At 38.0% G+C, this 13577-nt stretch overlaps 1 protein-coding gene across 2 annotated transcripts in view; it reads right to left on the bottom strand.

Moving 5' to 3' along the window:
- Positions 1-1782: 1782 nt before the first annotated feature.
- Positions 1783-13577, bottom strand: part of DDX50 (DExD-box helicase 50) — a 36942-nt gene continuing 25147 nt past the window's right edge. For both annotated transcript variants that reach the window (XM_047701607.1, XM_047701606.1), the window contains 7 exons: positions 11510-11671; positions 10790-10909; positions 9943-10016; positions 9559-9718; positions 5455-5589; positions 4258-4302; positions 1783-2281 (listed from right to left, as the gene is read on the bottom strand). In XM_047701607.1, coding sequence (XP_047557563.1) covers positions 2003-2281; positions 4258-4302; positions 5455-5589; positions 9559-9718; positions 9943-10016; positions 10790-10909; positions 11510-11671 — 975 coding nt within the window. In that variant the 3' untranslated portion in view covers positions 1783-2002. The remainder of the gene's footprint in view (positions 2282-4257; positions 4303-5454; positions 5590-9558; positions 9719-9942; positions 10017-10789; positions 10910-11509; positions 11672-13577) is intronic.

Here is a 13577-nt window from a genome sequence, read left to right as displayed (position 1 = left end):
AATATATCTGATATTGAACTAACCATACCCCCCCTCCCCTTGCTTTGTTCTTTCTCCTACTACCTTATCTCAGTGACAAAAATCTCTTTCATTCTTTTGCACCTCTCTCATCTTCCAGTTCAATCAAGCACTAAGTCCTAACAATTTTATTTCCTACAACTTTGGAGGGGCCTGGCTGGCTTGGTTGGAAGAACATGTGACTCTTGATCTTGGGGTCACTGAGTTCAAGCCCTACATTAGGTGTAGGGATTACGAAAGAAAGAAAGAAAGAAAAGAAAAGAAAAAGGAAAAGAAAGGAAAAAAAGAAAAGAAAAAAGAAATGAAAAGAAAAGAAAGAGGAAGAAAGAAAGAAAGAAAGAAGAAGAAAAAAAAGAAAAATAAGAAAACTTAAAAAAAAAAAAAGAAACAAAAAATTTTGGAAATCTTGGGGCGCCTGGATGGCTCAGTCATTGGCCATCTACCTTCGGCTCAGGTCATGATCCCAGAATCCTGGGACTGAGACCCGCAGCGGGCTCCCTGCTCAGCGGGAAGCCTGCTTCTCCCTCTCCCACTCCCTCTGCTTATTGTCCCTCTCTTGCTATGCCTCTGTCAAATAAATAAATAAAATCGTGAAAACCAAACAAAACTTTGGAAATCGATCCATGTTTCTCAATGTCACCACTGCTATTTAGCACAGCGGTTAAGAATGCTGGTTCAGAAGCAACACTTACCAGGGTTTAAATCCTCACTCCACTACATATTATCCAGCTCTGATTCTGGACAAGTAATAAGCTCTCAAATGCCTCAGTTCTTATCAGTCAAAATATGTTCCCTGACATTAGTGCAGAACGTCACCTCTACCTTGGATTACTCCAACATCATCTTAAGAGGCCTCCTGACCGCCAGTCTGGCCCTTCTCCAATCCAGTCTCCTCAGTGCAGCCAGTCATCTTTTCTAAAACACAGATCTCATCATGTTACTCCTTACTTCAAATCTTTTTTCAAGAGAATGTTTAAACTTCTTAACAATGCACACAAGACCTTTAAGATCTGGTCCCTGTTAAATACTAATCATTCTCTCTTATTCCCATCCTCTGTCTGCCATATGCAAACCACACTTAACTGTAGGTCCTCAGACTTCCTATGGTATTCTTTGGCTCTGGATATCTGCATATGCTGTTCTCCCTGCCTACAAACCTTTCTTCTAAACTCTTCTTCCCACCATACACATACTTGCTTAGATAAACAGATACTTTTAACAACTTCTTTTGGGTATCACCACTTCTAAGACCTTTTTTTTTTTTTTTTTAAACTTCTAAGCCCTTCTATCTCCAAGACTGGTCTGGTACTCTCCAAATAGGTCCTTAGCATTCCATACCTACCTATTTTACCCTTTAGATGTTAATCTCACTCATAATTGCTTGATTGTCTTTAGACTGTAAGTTCCTTAATGATAGTGCTGTGCCTTGTGCACCACTATATCCCTTATAATTAACATAGTGATAGGCACACTGACTTCAGTCATTATCGGTGAATAAATTATTGAGTGTACAGTGCTTGCACACACTTTTAGTGAACTATATATAGAATTTAAACACTACACCTAACCAATCAAGTCACCAGTTTCTATAGCCCTTTAATGTAGAAGAGATTTCTTATTTTCTACTACACATCCTATGGAAGGAATGATCTGAATACAAATACACTACATTTTGCAAAATGTGAGTAAACTTAAGACTAATTTAACTGTTATGTCTTAGAAGAACCTGTAGAAGATTACATTGACAGAATTCTTAACACATAGTGAAAAGAGACAATAAAAGGAGTTTTTTTTATTCAAAGGTATAACTGGATAAGTAGATTTGTTTACAACCATTCTTGTGAAATACTTTTTAAAAAAATATGACCAACTTCTTTGCAAAGAGCAGACACATACCTCAACTATGATGACCTAATTTGGGTGGATATGTACATGATTAGGCAGAAATAGGCAAGCTCACACTGGTAGCTTAACTATCAAATACTCAGTCAAAACTCCGTTTGTGGCCCCCGCTTCTTGATCGATTTCTATTCCCACTTCGTCGTCTACCATCTTGTCGACTTCCTGACCGACTTCCCTGTCGACTCTGTCTACCTGACCGGCCACCAGATCGACCACCTGACCGGCCAGACCGGCCTGACCGGCCACTTGACCAGCCACTCCTCTGCCTGGAGTTAGAAGATGTGTTTCCATCATAATATTCTTCAATTTCAGGTAACTTGGCTGGCAATGAAAGTATCCAGTCTGAATCATGCCACTCTGCCTGTGGGGGAATTTAGAGGATTAATATAAATGCAAAATGGAAACCATAAGCAAGCATACGAGTACAGAAGATTCTTTTTTTTTTTTTTTTTAAAGATTTTATTTATTTGTCAGAGAGAGAGGAGAGAGAGCGAGCACAGGCAGACAGAATGGCAGGCAGAGGCAGAGGGAGAAGCAGGCTCCCCGCCAAGCAAGGAGCCCGATGTGGGACTCGATTCCAGGATGCTGGGATCATGACCTGAGCCGAAGGCAGCTGCTTAACCAACTGAGCCACCCAGGCGTCCCGAGAAGATTCTTTTTTAATATCCATCATCTATTAGCTAAAGGCCACCTATCCATTTAAATTCAAAGTATCTGAAACAAAACTGAAAACCAGAAAACAAAAACAAAAACATATTCGAAGCTCATTCATTAAAGTTCCTAAATTTTAGTCTTAGGAGAAACTCTCAGGCTCAGTTTGAGGCTCATAATTTCATACTCAATTTATACATTTTAAAAGAGAGCACACTGGGGCGCCTGGGTGGCTCAGTCAGTTGAGCATCCAACTCTTGATTTTGGCTCAGGTCATGAACTCAGGGTTATGAGATCAAGCCCTGCATCAGGCTCCACCCTCAGGGGGGGTCTTTTTGAAATTCTCTCTCCCTCTTCCTCTGATCCACCCCCACTCTCACATGCTCTCTCCCTCTCAAATAAATAAATATTTTTAAAAATTAAAATTAAAAAAATAAAAGAGAGCATTGTTTTCTTGGCATGAAACAAACAGGCCATTAATTAGTGCACGGCTTTCAGTGGTTACAGTGACAGAAGCAAGAAGTGAGAGCTAATGCTGGGGACTAAAAACCTGTCGAAAATATGTAACCACTGGAAATACTTTGGTATCAGAGTAAACAACTCAAGATTATGTGAATCAGCAGCTCATAAGCGCATCACTATATTATGTCCTGCTAAATTAACTATTATTCATTGTGATCATGAGCTGCTAAGGAAAGTGAATATTAAAATACCCTGTCGAGGGGCGCCTGGGTGGTTAAGCTACCGACTCTTGATTTCGGCTCAGGTCATGGTCTCAGGGTTGTGAGATCGAACCCCGAGCTGGGCTCCACACTCGACGGGGAGTCTGCCTGAGGTTTCTCTCTCTCCCTCTTCCTCTGTCCCTCCCCCTGATCGCACGCTCTAATAAATAAATAAATCTTTAAAAAAAAAAAGTGCCCCTAATAGTTAGGTATATGGAAATATTCATGGTTGAAATGATAAAATACCTACAATTTGTTTCAAAAGAACACATACAACTCTTAAACCCCTTCATCTATTTCACCTAACCTGCCACCCACCTCCCCTCTGGCAACCAATAGTTTGTCTCTATATTTAAAGATCTGGTTTTTTTCTGGCTCTTTTTCCCTTTGTTCATTTGTTTTGTTTCTGAAATTCCAGTATGAGTGAAGTCATATGGTATTTGTTTTTATCTTAATCTTATTTTGTGTAAAATAAAAAATTATAAAAACTTATTTAAGCACACTGGGTATCGTATGCAAGTGTTGAATACCTGAAACTAATATAATACTGCATGTTAACTATACTGGAATTTTTAAGTTTATTTAAGCATTAAATAAAATATTGTTGTCACTTTCTCCTAGTATAATATGGAAGAAAAAATCAAAGCTGAATTTGGGGGCAAAAAAAGAATACATATAGGAGAGTGGGAAAATGGATGGAAGTGACATGAAACCACGAAACAAACTGGCCATGAGCTGATCACTGTTGAAGCTGAGTGATGGGAACATGAATATTCATTACACAATTCGGTTTTTTATATCTGAAATTATTTATAATAAAAAATGTTTTAAATTATGATATAGACTAGATATATTACATTAAGGAATGTTAATTGATTAAGACATCATAAGGATATTGTCACTTTTAAAAAATTCCTCTTTTTTAGAGAAACCTACTCAATTTAACATAAAATTTTTAAAATACCTGTAACCTTTCTGATTCAGTTGTGGGAACGTCAAAGCAAACACCCTAAAAGCAAAATGAAAACATTTTTATTCAAATGCAGATGAGTTGATTTTTTACCAATACACTAATACTTGGTGGTAATTTTATAGAAGCTAAAAAAGAAAAGATAGGGCACGCCCCATGAATGTTTACAAGATTAAAACAGCTAACATATAATAATGCATGACACAGAGTAGCAGCTTACTGTATTTTCTAAATCTGAAAAGTAAACACAATATCTAACAGGAATCTACTACTACTACTACCTAGAATCTAGAGTGTTCTCTATAAAAGTTCTTGTTGACACTATAATGTTTAAAGTATAAATTCCTTGAAAAATTTAGTACCGGAAAGTTTCTATCCTGAAGAGCTGCAGTGTTTATCAGATAATAAGAATGGTATAAAACATGATGTTTCTTTTTTGGTCCTGGCTGCCAATAAATTGAAAGTTAATTTACTTCTCAACTATGGCAATTAGTTTGGCCTAAGTTTCTTGTTTTATTTTTCCCTCCCCTCCACATTTTTTTCTTCATCCATATATTTGTCTCACTCTTGCCACAAAACATTCTTGTGGTAATAGTAAACTTTGAGAGAAATGATTCTTTCTAATAAACAATCTAATAAACAAACTCTAGGTTAGAATAAGCCTATGTAGTAAATTTAGAAGAATAAATATCGTATCTTTTTTCAATCCATTAAAGAAACAGAGTCACTAAGATTAGAAATCTTTGCTGTTTCAAAAATGTATTAAAATACTAATTTATTTAATTATCCTCTTTAATAACCAAGAGCAGGCCACTTAAAAGTCAATATTGAGTATTCTCTGAGTAATAGATCTGTTTAGCTATTGAAATCATAAGTTACTTAGTCATAGAATAAAACACCACACACAATCACACAATATGTATCCAAGAGCAGAAACTTAGATAACTTGGTTATTACACAAATTAAGCAGGATGATTTACAGCTTTCTACCCAAAGGGGTAACTTATATAACTCCGCCAAATTTACAAGAGGAAACAAACCATCACTCACTCAGAGAAAACTGCATTATTCATCCTATTAGACTTCAAAAAAAAGGGAAAGAATAGAATCTTTTTAAACAAAGAATAAATGTCTTTAGAGACATTTACAGTAGCTGACTGAGAAGCTTTTGACTTGTCTAGAAAAACCTACCATATTTCCTTTTAGGAGGCACATTCTGGTAATTTGGGACACAGCATTACTACTCAGCTTTCTGTTAAGTTCTTTCCATGCACAGCTGATATCCTCTATTTCTTCTGGGCTTTCCAGAGTCATGGTGACAAACCCCTTAAGAAATAAAAGTCACATTATCTTTGGAAAAAAAACAGCAGCAAGAGGACAATGAAGTTCCAACTCTGCAGCCCTTCATGACTTCACTGTACATTTCTCATGGGCCATCAGTATAACGTGGCTGCCAAAAAAAAAAAAAAGTAACTTTTCTTAAATATTTTACTTAAGATTTTAAATCTTTAGAGATTTAAATCTTAAAAATAAAGATTTATTTTGTCAGAGAGAGTGTGTGTGTGAGAGAGCACAAGCAGGGGAAGCCACAGGCAGAGGGAGAAGCAGACTCCCCACTGAGCAGGGAGCCTGAGGCAGGACTCAATCCCAAGGACCTGGGATCATGACCTAAGCTGAAGGCAGATGCTTAATCGACTGAGCCACCCAGGGGTCCCAAAAATAACTTCTTTAAAACTATATTAATAGAAGACTAATGTTTACAGATCACTGAAAGAACCATTCTTCTTTGTATTTCTGTAAGGACTATATATTTCATTCTAACCATCATGCTTTAAGAGATAACTAAGCATCAGAGAAAAGATAAAGTAGTGAAAACCGAGGAAATGCTGAAAGAGTCAAAGTTAACTTGAGTGGAAAAACAAGAAGACATAAATCTCTCTAAACTTTTAAAGGACTATTACATATCTAAAAATTGCTTGTTCTGTAAAACTTCACCAGACAGCAAAAAGATCAACATGAAGAAGATATAGGAAGGGATTCATCTAATAATTCTGGTTTTTTTTTTTTTTTTTTTTTTAAGTTAGCTCTATACCCAGCATGGGGCTTGAATTCACAACCCCAAGATCAAGAGTCGCATGTTTTACCGACTAAGCCAGCCAGAAGCCCCTCATCTAACAAATAGCTACTGAGTGTCCTCTATGTATGTGCCAGAGACTATAGTAAGTGCTATAGTTTCAGCAGTAAATAGTCCTTTCTCTCATGCAGGTTCATTCTGGTGCTGGGGGTGGGGTTGGTGGGGATGAGGTAGGATAGACAGTAAATGAATAAGCAAATATGTAAAATGCCCAATAGATGGGTGCCTGGGTGGCTCAGTGAGTTAAAGCCTCTGCATTCGGCTCAGGTCATGATCTCAGGGTCCTGGGATCGAGTCCAGCGTCGGCTCTCTGCTCCGCAGGGAGCCTACTTCCTCCTCTCTCTCTGCCTGCCTCTCTGCCTACTTGTGATCTCTGTCAAATAAATAAATAAAATATTAAAAAAAATAAAATAATAAAAATAAAATAAAATGCCCAATAGTAATAAGCATCATAAAGAAAAATAAAGCAGGGCAAGGGAACAGAGAGTAAAGGGAAAAAAAGGTAAGCTAGTTATACAGGGTGATCGGGAAAGACCTCTGTAATGTGGTGATATTTGAAGAGACCTAAATAAAGTGAAGGAGGAAGCCATGTGGTACAAAGAACGAACACCTGAAACAGTGCAAGTGCAAAGGTCTTGTGTGGAAGTATATTTATGTTCAAGTAACAAGTAGGTTAGGGTAGCCAAAACAAGCACGGGCAGAGTGATGAGATGAGGTCAGAGAAGTACCATGGGGATGACCCTGTAGGACCTTTGTGGTAAAGGCTTTGGATTTTGGTTGGACTAGAAAAGAAAATTTCAAACCCACTAATAGAGTTTTTAAGATATTTAATCAGAAGTTAGATGACCCATCTGCCAAAGAGGGATTCTTTTATTAGATAAGGGTTGGGAACAAATGATCTCTTAGGTACTTTTTGGCTCTAAAGGCTATCTTAGTATTTTCCTAAAAGGTAAGGCTTAAGTATTTTCTTAAGTATTTGGTGGTAGGGGCGCCTGGGTGGCTCAGTTGGTTAAGCGTCTGGCCTTGGCTCAGGTCATGATCTCAGGGTCCTGGGATGGAGCCCTGCATCAGGCTCCCTGCTGAGCGGGGCATCTGCTTCTCCCTCTTGCCTCTCCCCGTGGCTTGTATTTTCTCTCTTACTCACTCTTGCTCGAATAAATAAATAAAATCTTAAAAAAAAAAAAAAAAGTAGGGGCGCCTGGGTGGCTCAGTGGGTTAAAGCCTCTGCCTTCCACTCAGGTCATGATCCCAGCGTCCTGGGATCAAGCCCTGCATTGGGCTCTCTGCTCAGCAGAGAGCCTGCTTCTCTCCCTCTCTCTGCCTGCCTCTCTGCCTACTTGTGATCCCTGTCTGTCAAATAAATAAATAAAATCTTTAAAAGAAAAAAAGTATTAGGTGAGTTATTAGGAAAAGGGTACTTGTTCACTGCTAAAGCACTACCCCACATATTACTAATTACACAGTGTAAAAGATACCTTTACAATTGGAATATAACTTTCCATTATAAACAAGTGATCAAACTAAGCATTATTAGTACTAAAACAATCTGACATTATATACCTCCTGATATTACACAGTACGAAGTACATTATCACCCATAGGGTACTTCGGCCAAAACTGTTTAACCTGAATATAAAATCAAGCTTTCACTTTACTTCCAGCTTACAGGGAAGGCTGAATAAAGGCAAAAGTTAAAAGATGTATGAAGAAAAGAAAACCAGAAAAACCCAGATAAGAAACTCTAGACTCTGATCTAGACAACTAACCTATATTCTTCAAATAATTAATAAAATTAATAAAAATGATGGGAAAACAGTTCCAGATTAAGAGAAATGTAATACCAAATGTAGCATATGAACTTGAATTGATCCTAATTTTTTTTTTTTAAGATTTTATTTAAAAAGAGAGCAAGCGAGCACATGCACAAGTGCATGCATGGGGGTAGCGCACAGGGGTCAGGGGGCAGATGGATAAAGACAGGCAGACTCCATGCTGAGTGCACAGCCCAACATGGGGCTCAATCTCACAACCCTGAAGATCCAGGTGTTTTTTTTTAAAGATACACAGTGTGAGGAACACCTAGGTGGCTCAGTCTGTTAAGTGTCTGCCTGCGGCTCAGAGGTCATGATCTCAAGGTCCTGGGATTGAGTCCCACATTGAGCTCCCAGCTCAGTAGGGAGTCTGTTTCTCCCTCTCCCAGTTCATGCTCTCTCTCTCTCAAATAAAATCTTTAATAAAAATAAAATAAATTAAAAAATAAAGATACACTGTGTGGGGAGGGCATCTAGGTGGCTCAGTAGGTTTAAGGCATCCAACTCTTGGTTTCAGCTCAGGTCTTGGTCTTAGGGTCATGGGATGGAGCCCTGCATCAGGCTCTGCTCTCGGTATGGAGCCTGTTTGGGACTCTCTGTCTCCCTCTTTCTCTCAAAAAAAAAAAAAAAGAACAAAAGAAGATACACAGTGTATGGAGAGGGGGAGGGAAGAGTTGGGACACATGAAGTCACTCCCAGCAAAATGACATTTGACTAAACTATTAACACTTGCCAGATGGAAAACATCAGCCACCCCTGATGTACTCATTCATACTATGCCAAACTGTCACATGCAAGTTTACCTGCCCTGACCTTTTTGTTCTCCTCTTTCTCCAACTCTCCCTCTTTCTCTCAATCTCTGTCCCCACCCAAACATCAGAGAGCTTTCTTGCTGAGTGGTCCTGCCATCCAGGGACTCTCCTCACTTATACCCTGATGAGTAGTAAGTCTTTGAACTACTTGCAACCAATGGGTCTGGTGTGGTTTGTTTTAACAACTGATACTAACCGACAAGGCGCTAGGTTAGATGGTATCACACTACACACACACCCCACCCCATACACATAGCCCCTCCATATATACAGGTAATCCTAACTTTGCATGGTACTGAATCGATGCTTGGATTTATGTTTATCTATGCACAGAATCTATGCTTTGATTTGTATGGTTCCATGGCAACTGTAAGTTGTTATTTTGTAAAAATAAAGAATAGGTCTTGTGTGTAAGTTTCAGTTAACACAGTACTGTGCAAAGTGAAAGTCTCTTGTTTTTCTCTCCAGATAGAGGGATTATCTATGGCTCAATTTTAATCTTTTCTCAACCATACATGATTTTCTCATAGATTTCTACCTTATCAGAGGTGATCAAAGATCGTGGTTCAAAACTTGATGCACCAGAGATGTGGGCTAATGCTGCAGCCAATGCATCCACTGCCCCTTTCTCTTCTATCAATCTCTGAGCTGATGGTCGGAAAAAATCAACAGCAGCATAAGAAACGGAAGCCAGAGACCTATGGTGTAAAAAGAGTAGATTTTCTTGGTCAAGACAAAGGTAAAAAACTAAATATAAGAGAATGAATGGGAAAAGAAAGAGCAACGTTTTCGTACTTTAATATAACTTAAAGTCTGCTGGTAAAACTGGTGATTAAGTTTTCTGATATTTGAACTAGGAGAGCTTAAAGATGAATAGCCTAATACAAAAGAAAAACTTATTCAGCAAGGTCAGAAAGCATACCTGATGGCATCCATGCTTTTAGATTTAACTAAATCCATTGTAGAAGGTACACCTACACGTTTAAAAGTAATTCCCTGAAAATGAAAGAATTACATTAAAGAAAAATGGAAGTCTTTACAATTAATTCCTAAATTCATATAGTTTGTTGAATTTCCATTTCTTGGACTTAAAGATTTCAAGCCCCAGTAGATCAAAAGACCTGCTTTTTCTAATAAATCATCAATTACAAATTCTAGGAAGAGAAAAAAAAATTTAATTGCCCTTAGTTACAGTCATGAAATTTCACAGCAAAATAAAGGTGATTCTAAAAAAGGAAAAAAGATGCTGATCACCTCTATCAACTTTTTTTTATTACCCTATCTCATTTTACAAAGTAGATGAAATAGCATTTAAAAACACATATCATGAAAATAGGGGAAAATGTCAAATATCACATACACAAAAAAAATACAGGCCACAAAAAATGTATAAAATTTCTTACAGAAACTGGCTGTTTTTACCTTAACTCAATATCATCTTAAAAAATACACCAAGACTATGGCAGTCACCACCCCTTTATAATACTGGACAATGAGATACTGAAATCACAATGCGCTTCTGATTTTAGAATCAAGGGAGAAATTCAAGGGAAAAATGAGAAAGTCAGCTCTTCTGTCTTCACAATAAAAGCTGTATCAAAACAAAGTCTTGCAGCTCATATAAACTTAGCTCTCCACATGCTTCACATCCAAATGCAGCTTAAACTGAGAAAAGTTATAAGCATCTATTTGTGAGAACAAATATAACAAGAGCTCTTTTCTAAGGCACCATTTAGATAATAAGCCTGAAATAATTTAACTCTACTTACTGCTTTTTGTTCCACATATCTTAGTTGACCTCTTTCTCTGGGTTGATAAAAACATATGCAAATCCCTGTCCGGCCAGCTCTACCTGTGCGTCCAGAACGATGAATATAGGACTCAACATCCTGAAAATAAAAGAAGCAATACTTTTTTTAAATCTGGCAAAAAAAAAAAAAAAAAAAAAAAAATCTGGCCAGTAGTCATTCCAACAACGAAATAATAACGCTAACAATAACAAAACTGCTACTACCAATAATAACATTTTTATTTCAAACCTAGTGCTCTTTCAACATCCTTTTATGCTGAATATTTGGATAAAACAGGATTTAAAATATTTATACACCGCATCCCAAGGCTCTTCATATGACAACTTTTTATAATCCCTCTGCATGATTCCATGCTTCAAATCCAAAGAAACGTTAACATCTGCTAAGACATCAGATTCTGACCAATTTAATACGGCATCAGTAAAAAATGGTTAACAGCAAGAACAGATAACATCTTTTTTCATATTCCAAGCAGTATCTTTATAAATAAAATGGCAATTTACACGCTGTTCTTATAGTCCCTGAATAAAATCTCATTTCTTACCTGGGGAGGAGAACTTTGAATCACCAGGTCAACCTCAGGTAACATCTTTTTCATATTCCAAGCAGTATCTTTATAAATAAAATGGCAATTTACACGCTGTTCTTATAGTCCCTGAATAAAATCTCATTTCTTACCTGGGGAGGAGAACTTTGAATCACCAGGTCAACCTCAGGAATGTCCAAACCACGGGCAGCCACGTTGGTTGCCACCAAAACTTTAAAACTACCTTCTCTGAAGCCTTTCAGTGTAATTTCTCTTTGTGACTGTGCAATGTCCCCATGTAAACACTGGGCGTTCTATTTGAAAAAAAGGGAAAAAGTTAAGTGTACAGCTCACACTTGGAATTGATAGTACCCTAACACCACATAGTCTGTGCTCTTCAATCTTTTGAATCTCTGCACCCAACATGGGGCTCAAACTCATGACCCCAAGATTAAGAATCAGATGCTCCACTGACTGAGCCAGCCAGGTGCCCCAATGTTTTTATTTTCTGATAATTAAAGTAATGCATACTTATCATTCAAAAAGACCAAACATTATAGAAAATATTTAGCATGGGCGCCCACATGGCTCAGCCGGTTAAGCATCTGCCTTCGGCTCAGGTCAAGATCTCAGGGTCTTGGGACGCCTGGGTGGCTCAGTTGGTTAAGCAGCTGCCTTCGGCTCAGGTCATGATCCCAGCGTCCTGGGATCGAGTCCCACATCAGGCTCCTTGTTCTGTGGGGAGCCTGCTTCTCCCTCTGCCTCTGCCTGCCACTCTGTCTGCCTGTGCTCGCTCTCTCTCTCTCTCTCTCTGACAAATAAATAAATAAAATCTTTAAAAAAAAAAAAAAAAAAAAAGATCTTCAGGGTCTTGGGATGGAGCCCCATGTCAGGCTCTCTGCTCAGCAGGTACTCTGCTTCTCCCTCTCCCTCTGCTGCTGCCCCTGCTTGTGCATGCGTGCTCTGTCAAATAAAGTCTTAAAAAAAATATTTAACACAAAATGTAAAAGCTTTCCTTAATATCAGCCTCCTAATAATTCACTAACAGTCTGGGGAATATTTCTCCAGATATATATTTTTAAAACACACATAGAGGGGTACCTGGGTGGCTCAGTGGGTTAAGTAAGCGTCTGCCTTTGGCTCAGGCCATGATCCCAAGATCCTGGGACAGAGGCTCATGTGGGGTTCCCTGCTCAGAAGGGAACCTGCTTCTCCCTCTCCCTCTGCCCCTTCCTCTGTTCATGCTTTCTCTTTCAAATAAGTAAATAAATCTTTAAAAACACACACGCACACATACACACATAACCCACATATAGCAGCATACTTTATGTATTTACTTATAAAACGGGATCACACTACATAATCACTGTTTTGAAACCTGCTTTACAAATTATCTTAGCCATTTTTCCACATCTATAAATATAACCCTACTTCATTTTTTCAAAACTATATGATTTCATCATATGATATAGTACCATTTATTTTAGCAATATCCTATTATGACCATTTGGGTCATATCCAAGTTTTCACCTTTAGAAACAATACTACAATGAACAACATCGCACTTATATCCCTGGACCTCCTCCCCATCCCCCGGTATATGTGTATTTTAGTAGGACACATATGTAGAAGGTGAATTTCTAGATTAAAAATTATGAACATTTAACATTTTAATAGCTACTGCAAAACCGTGTTGTAAGAAGAGGTTCTGGGGGTGGGAGCGCCTGGCTGGCTCACTGGGAAGAGCATGCAACTCTCAATCATGGGGCTGTGAGTTCGAACCCCACACTGAGTGTAGAGATTACTTAAATAAATACATATATAAACTTAAGGGAGAAAAAAGTTGTGCCCATTTACTCTAACATTTATGAGTCTTTGGTTTATCATACCGTACCTACCCTGTATATTACGAATCATTATAATTTTTGTGAATCTAATAGGCAAAAATGATTTGCTAATGTTTTATTTACATTTCTACAATATTTAATAACACTAAACCTATTTTTATACAATTTATATATTATCTTCTACTCGTACTGCAAATAATTTTTCTATTACAAACGAGTTTCCTAGCATTCTAGCTGCTATTAAAATTTAAAAGTTCAGGGGTGCTTGGGTGGCACAGCTGGTTGAGCAGTGACTCTTGGTTTCCACACAGGTTGTGATCTCAGGGTCCTGGGATCGAGCCCAATGTCAGGCTCTGTGCTTGGTGCAGACTCT

Source organism: Lutra lutra, chromosome 14, assembly GCF_902655055.1.
Source record: "Lutra lutra chromosome 14, mLutLut1.2, whole genome shotgun sequence".
Lineage (NCBI taxonomy): Eukaryota > Metazoa > Chordata > Mammalia > Carnivora > Mustelidae > Lutra > Lutra lutra.
The sequence above is the reverse complement of the archived record's forward strand: the minus strand, read 5'-3'. Positions and strand labels throughout refer to the sequence as shown.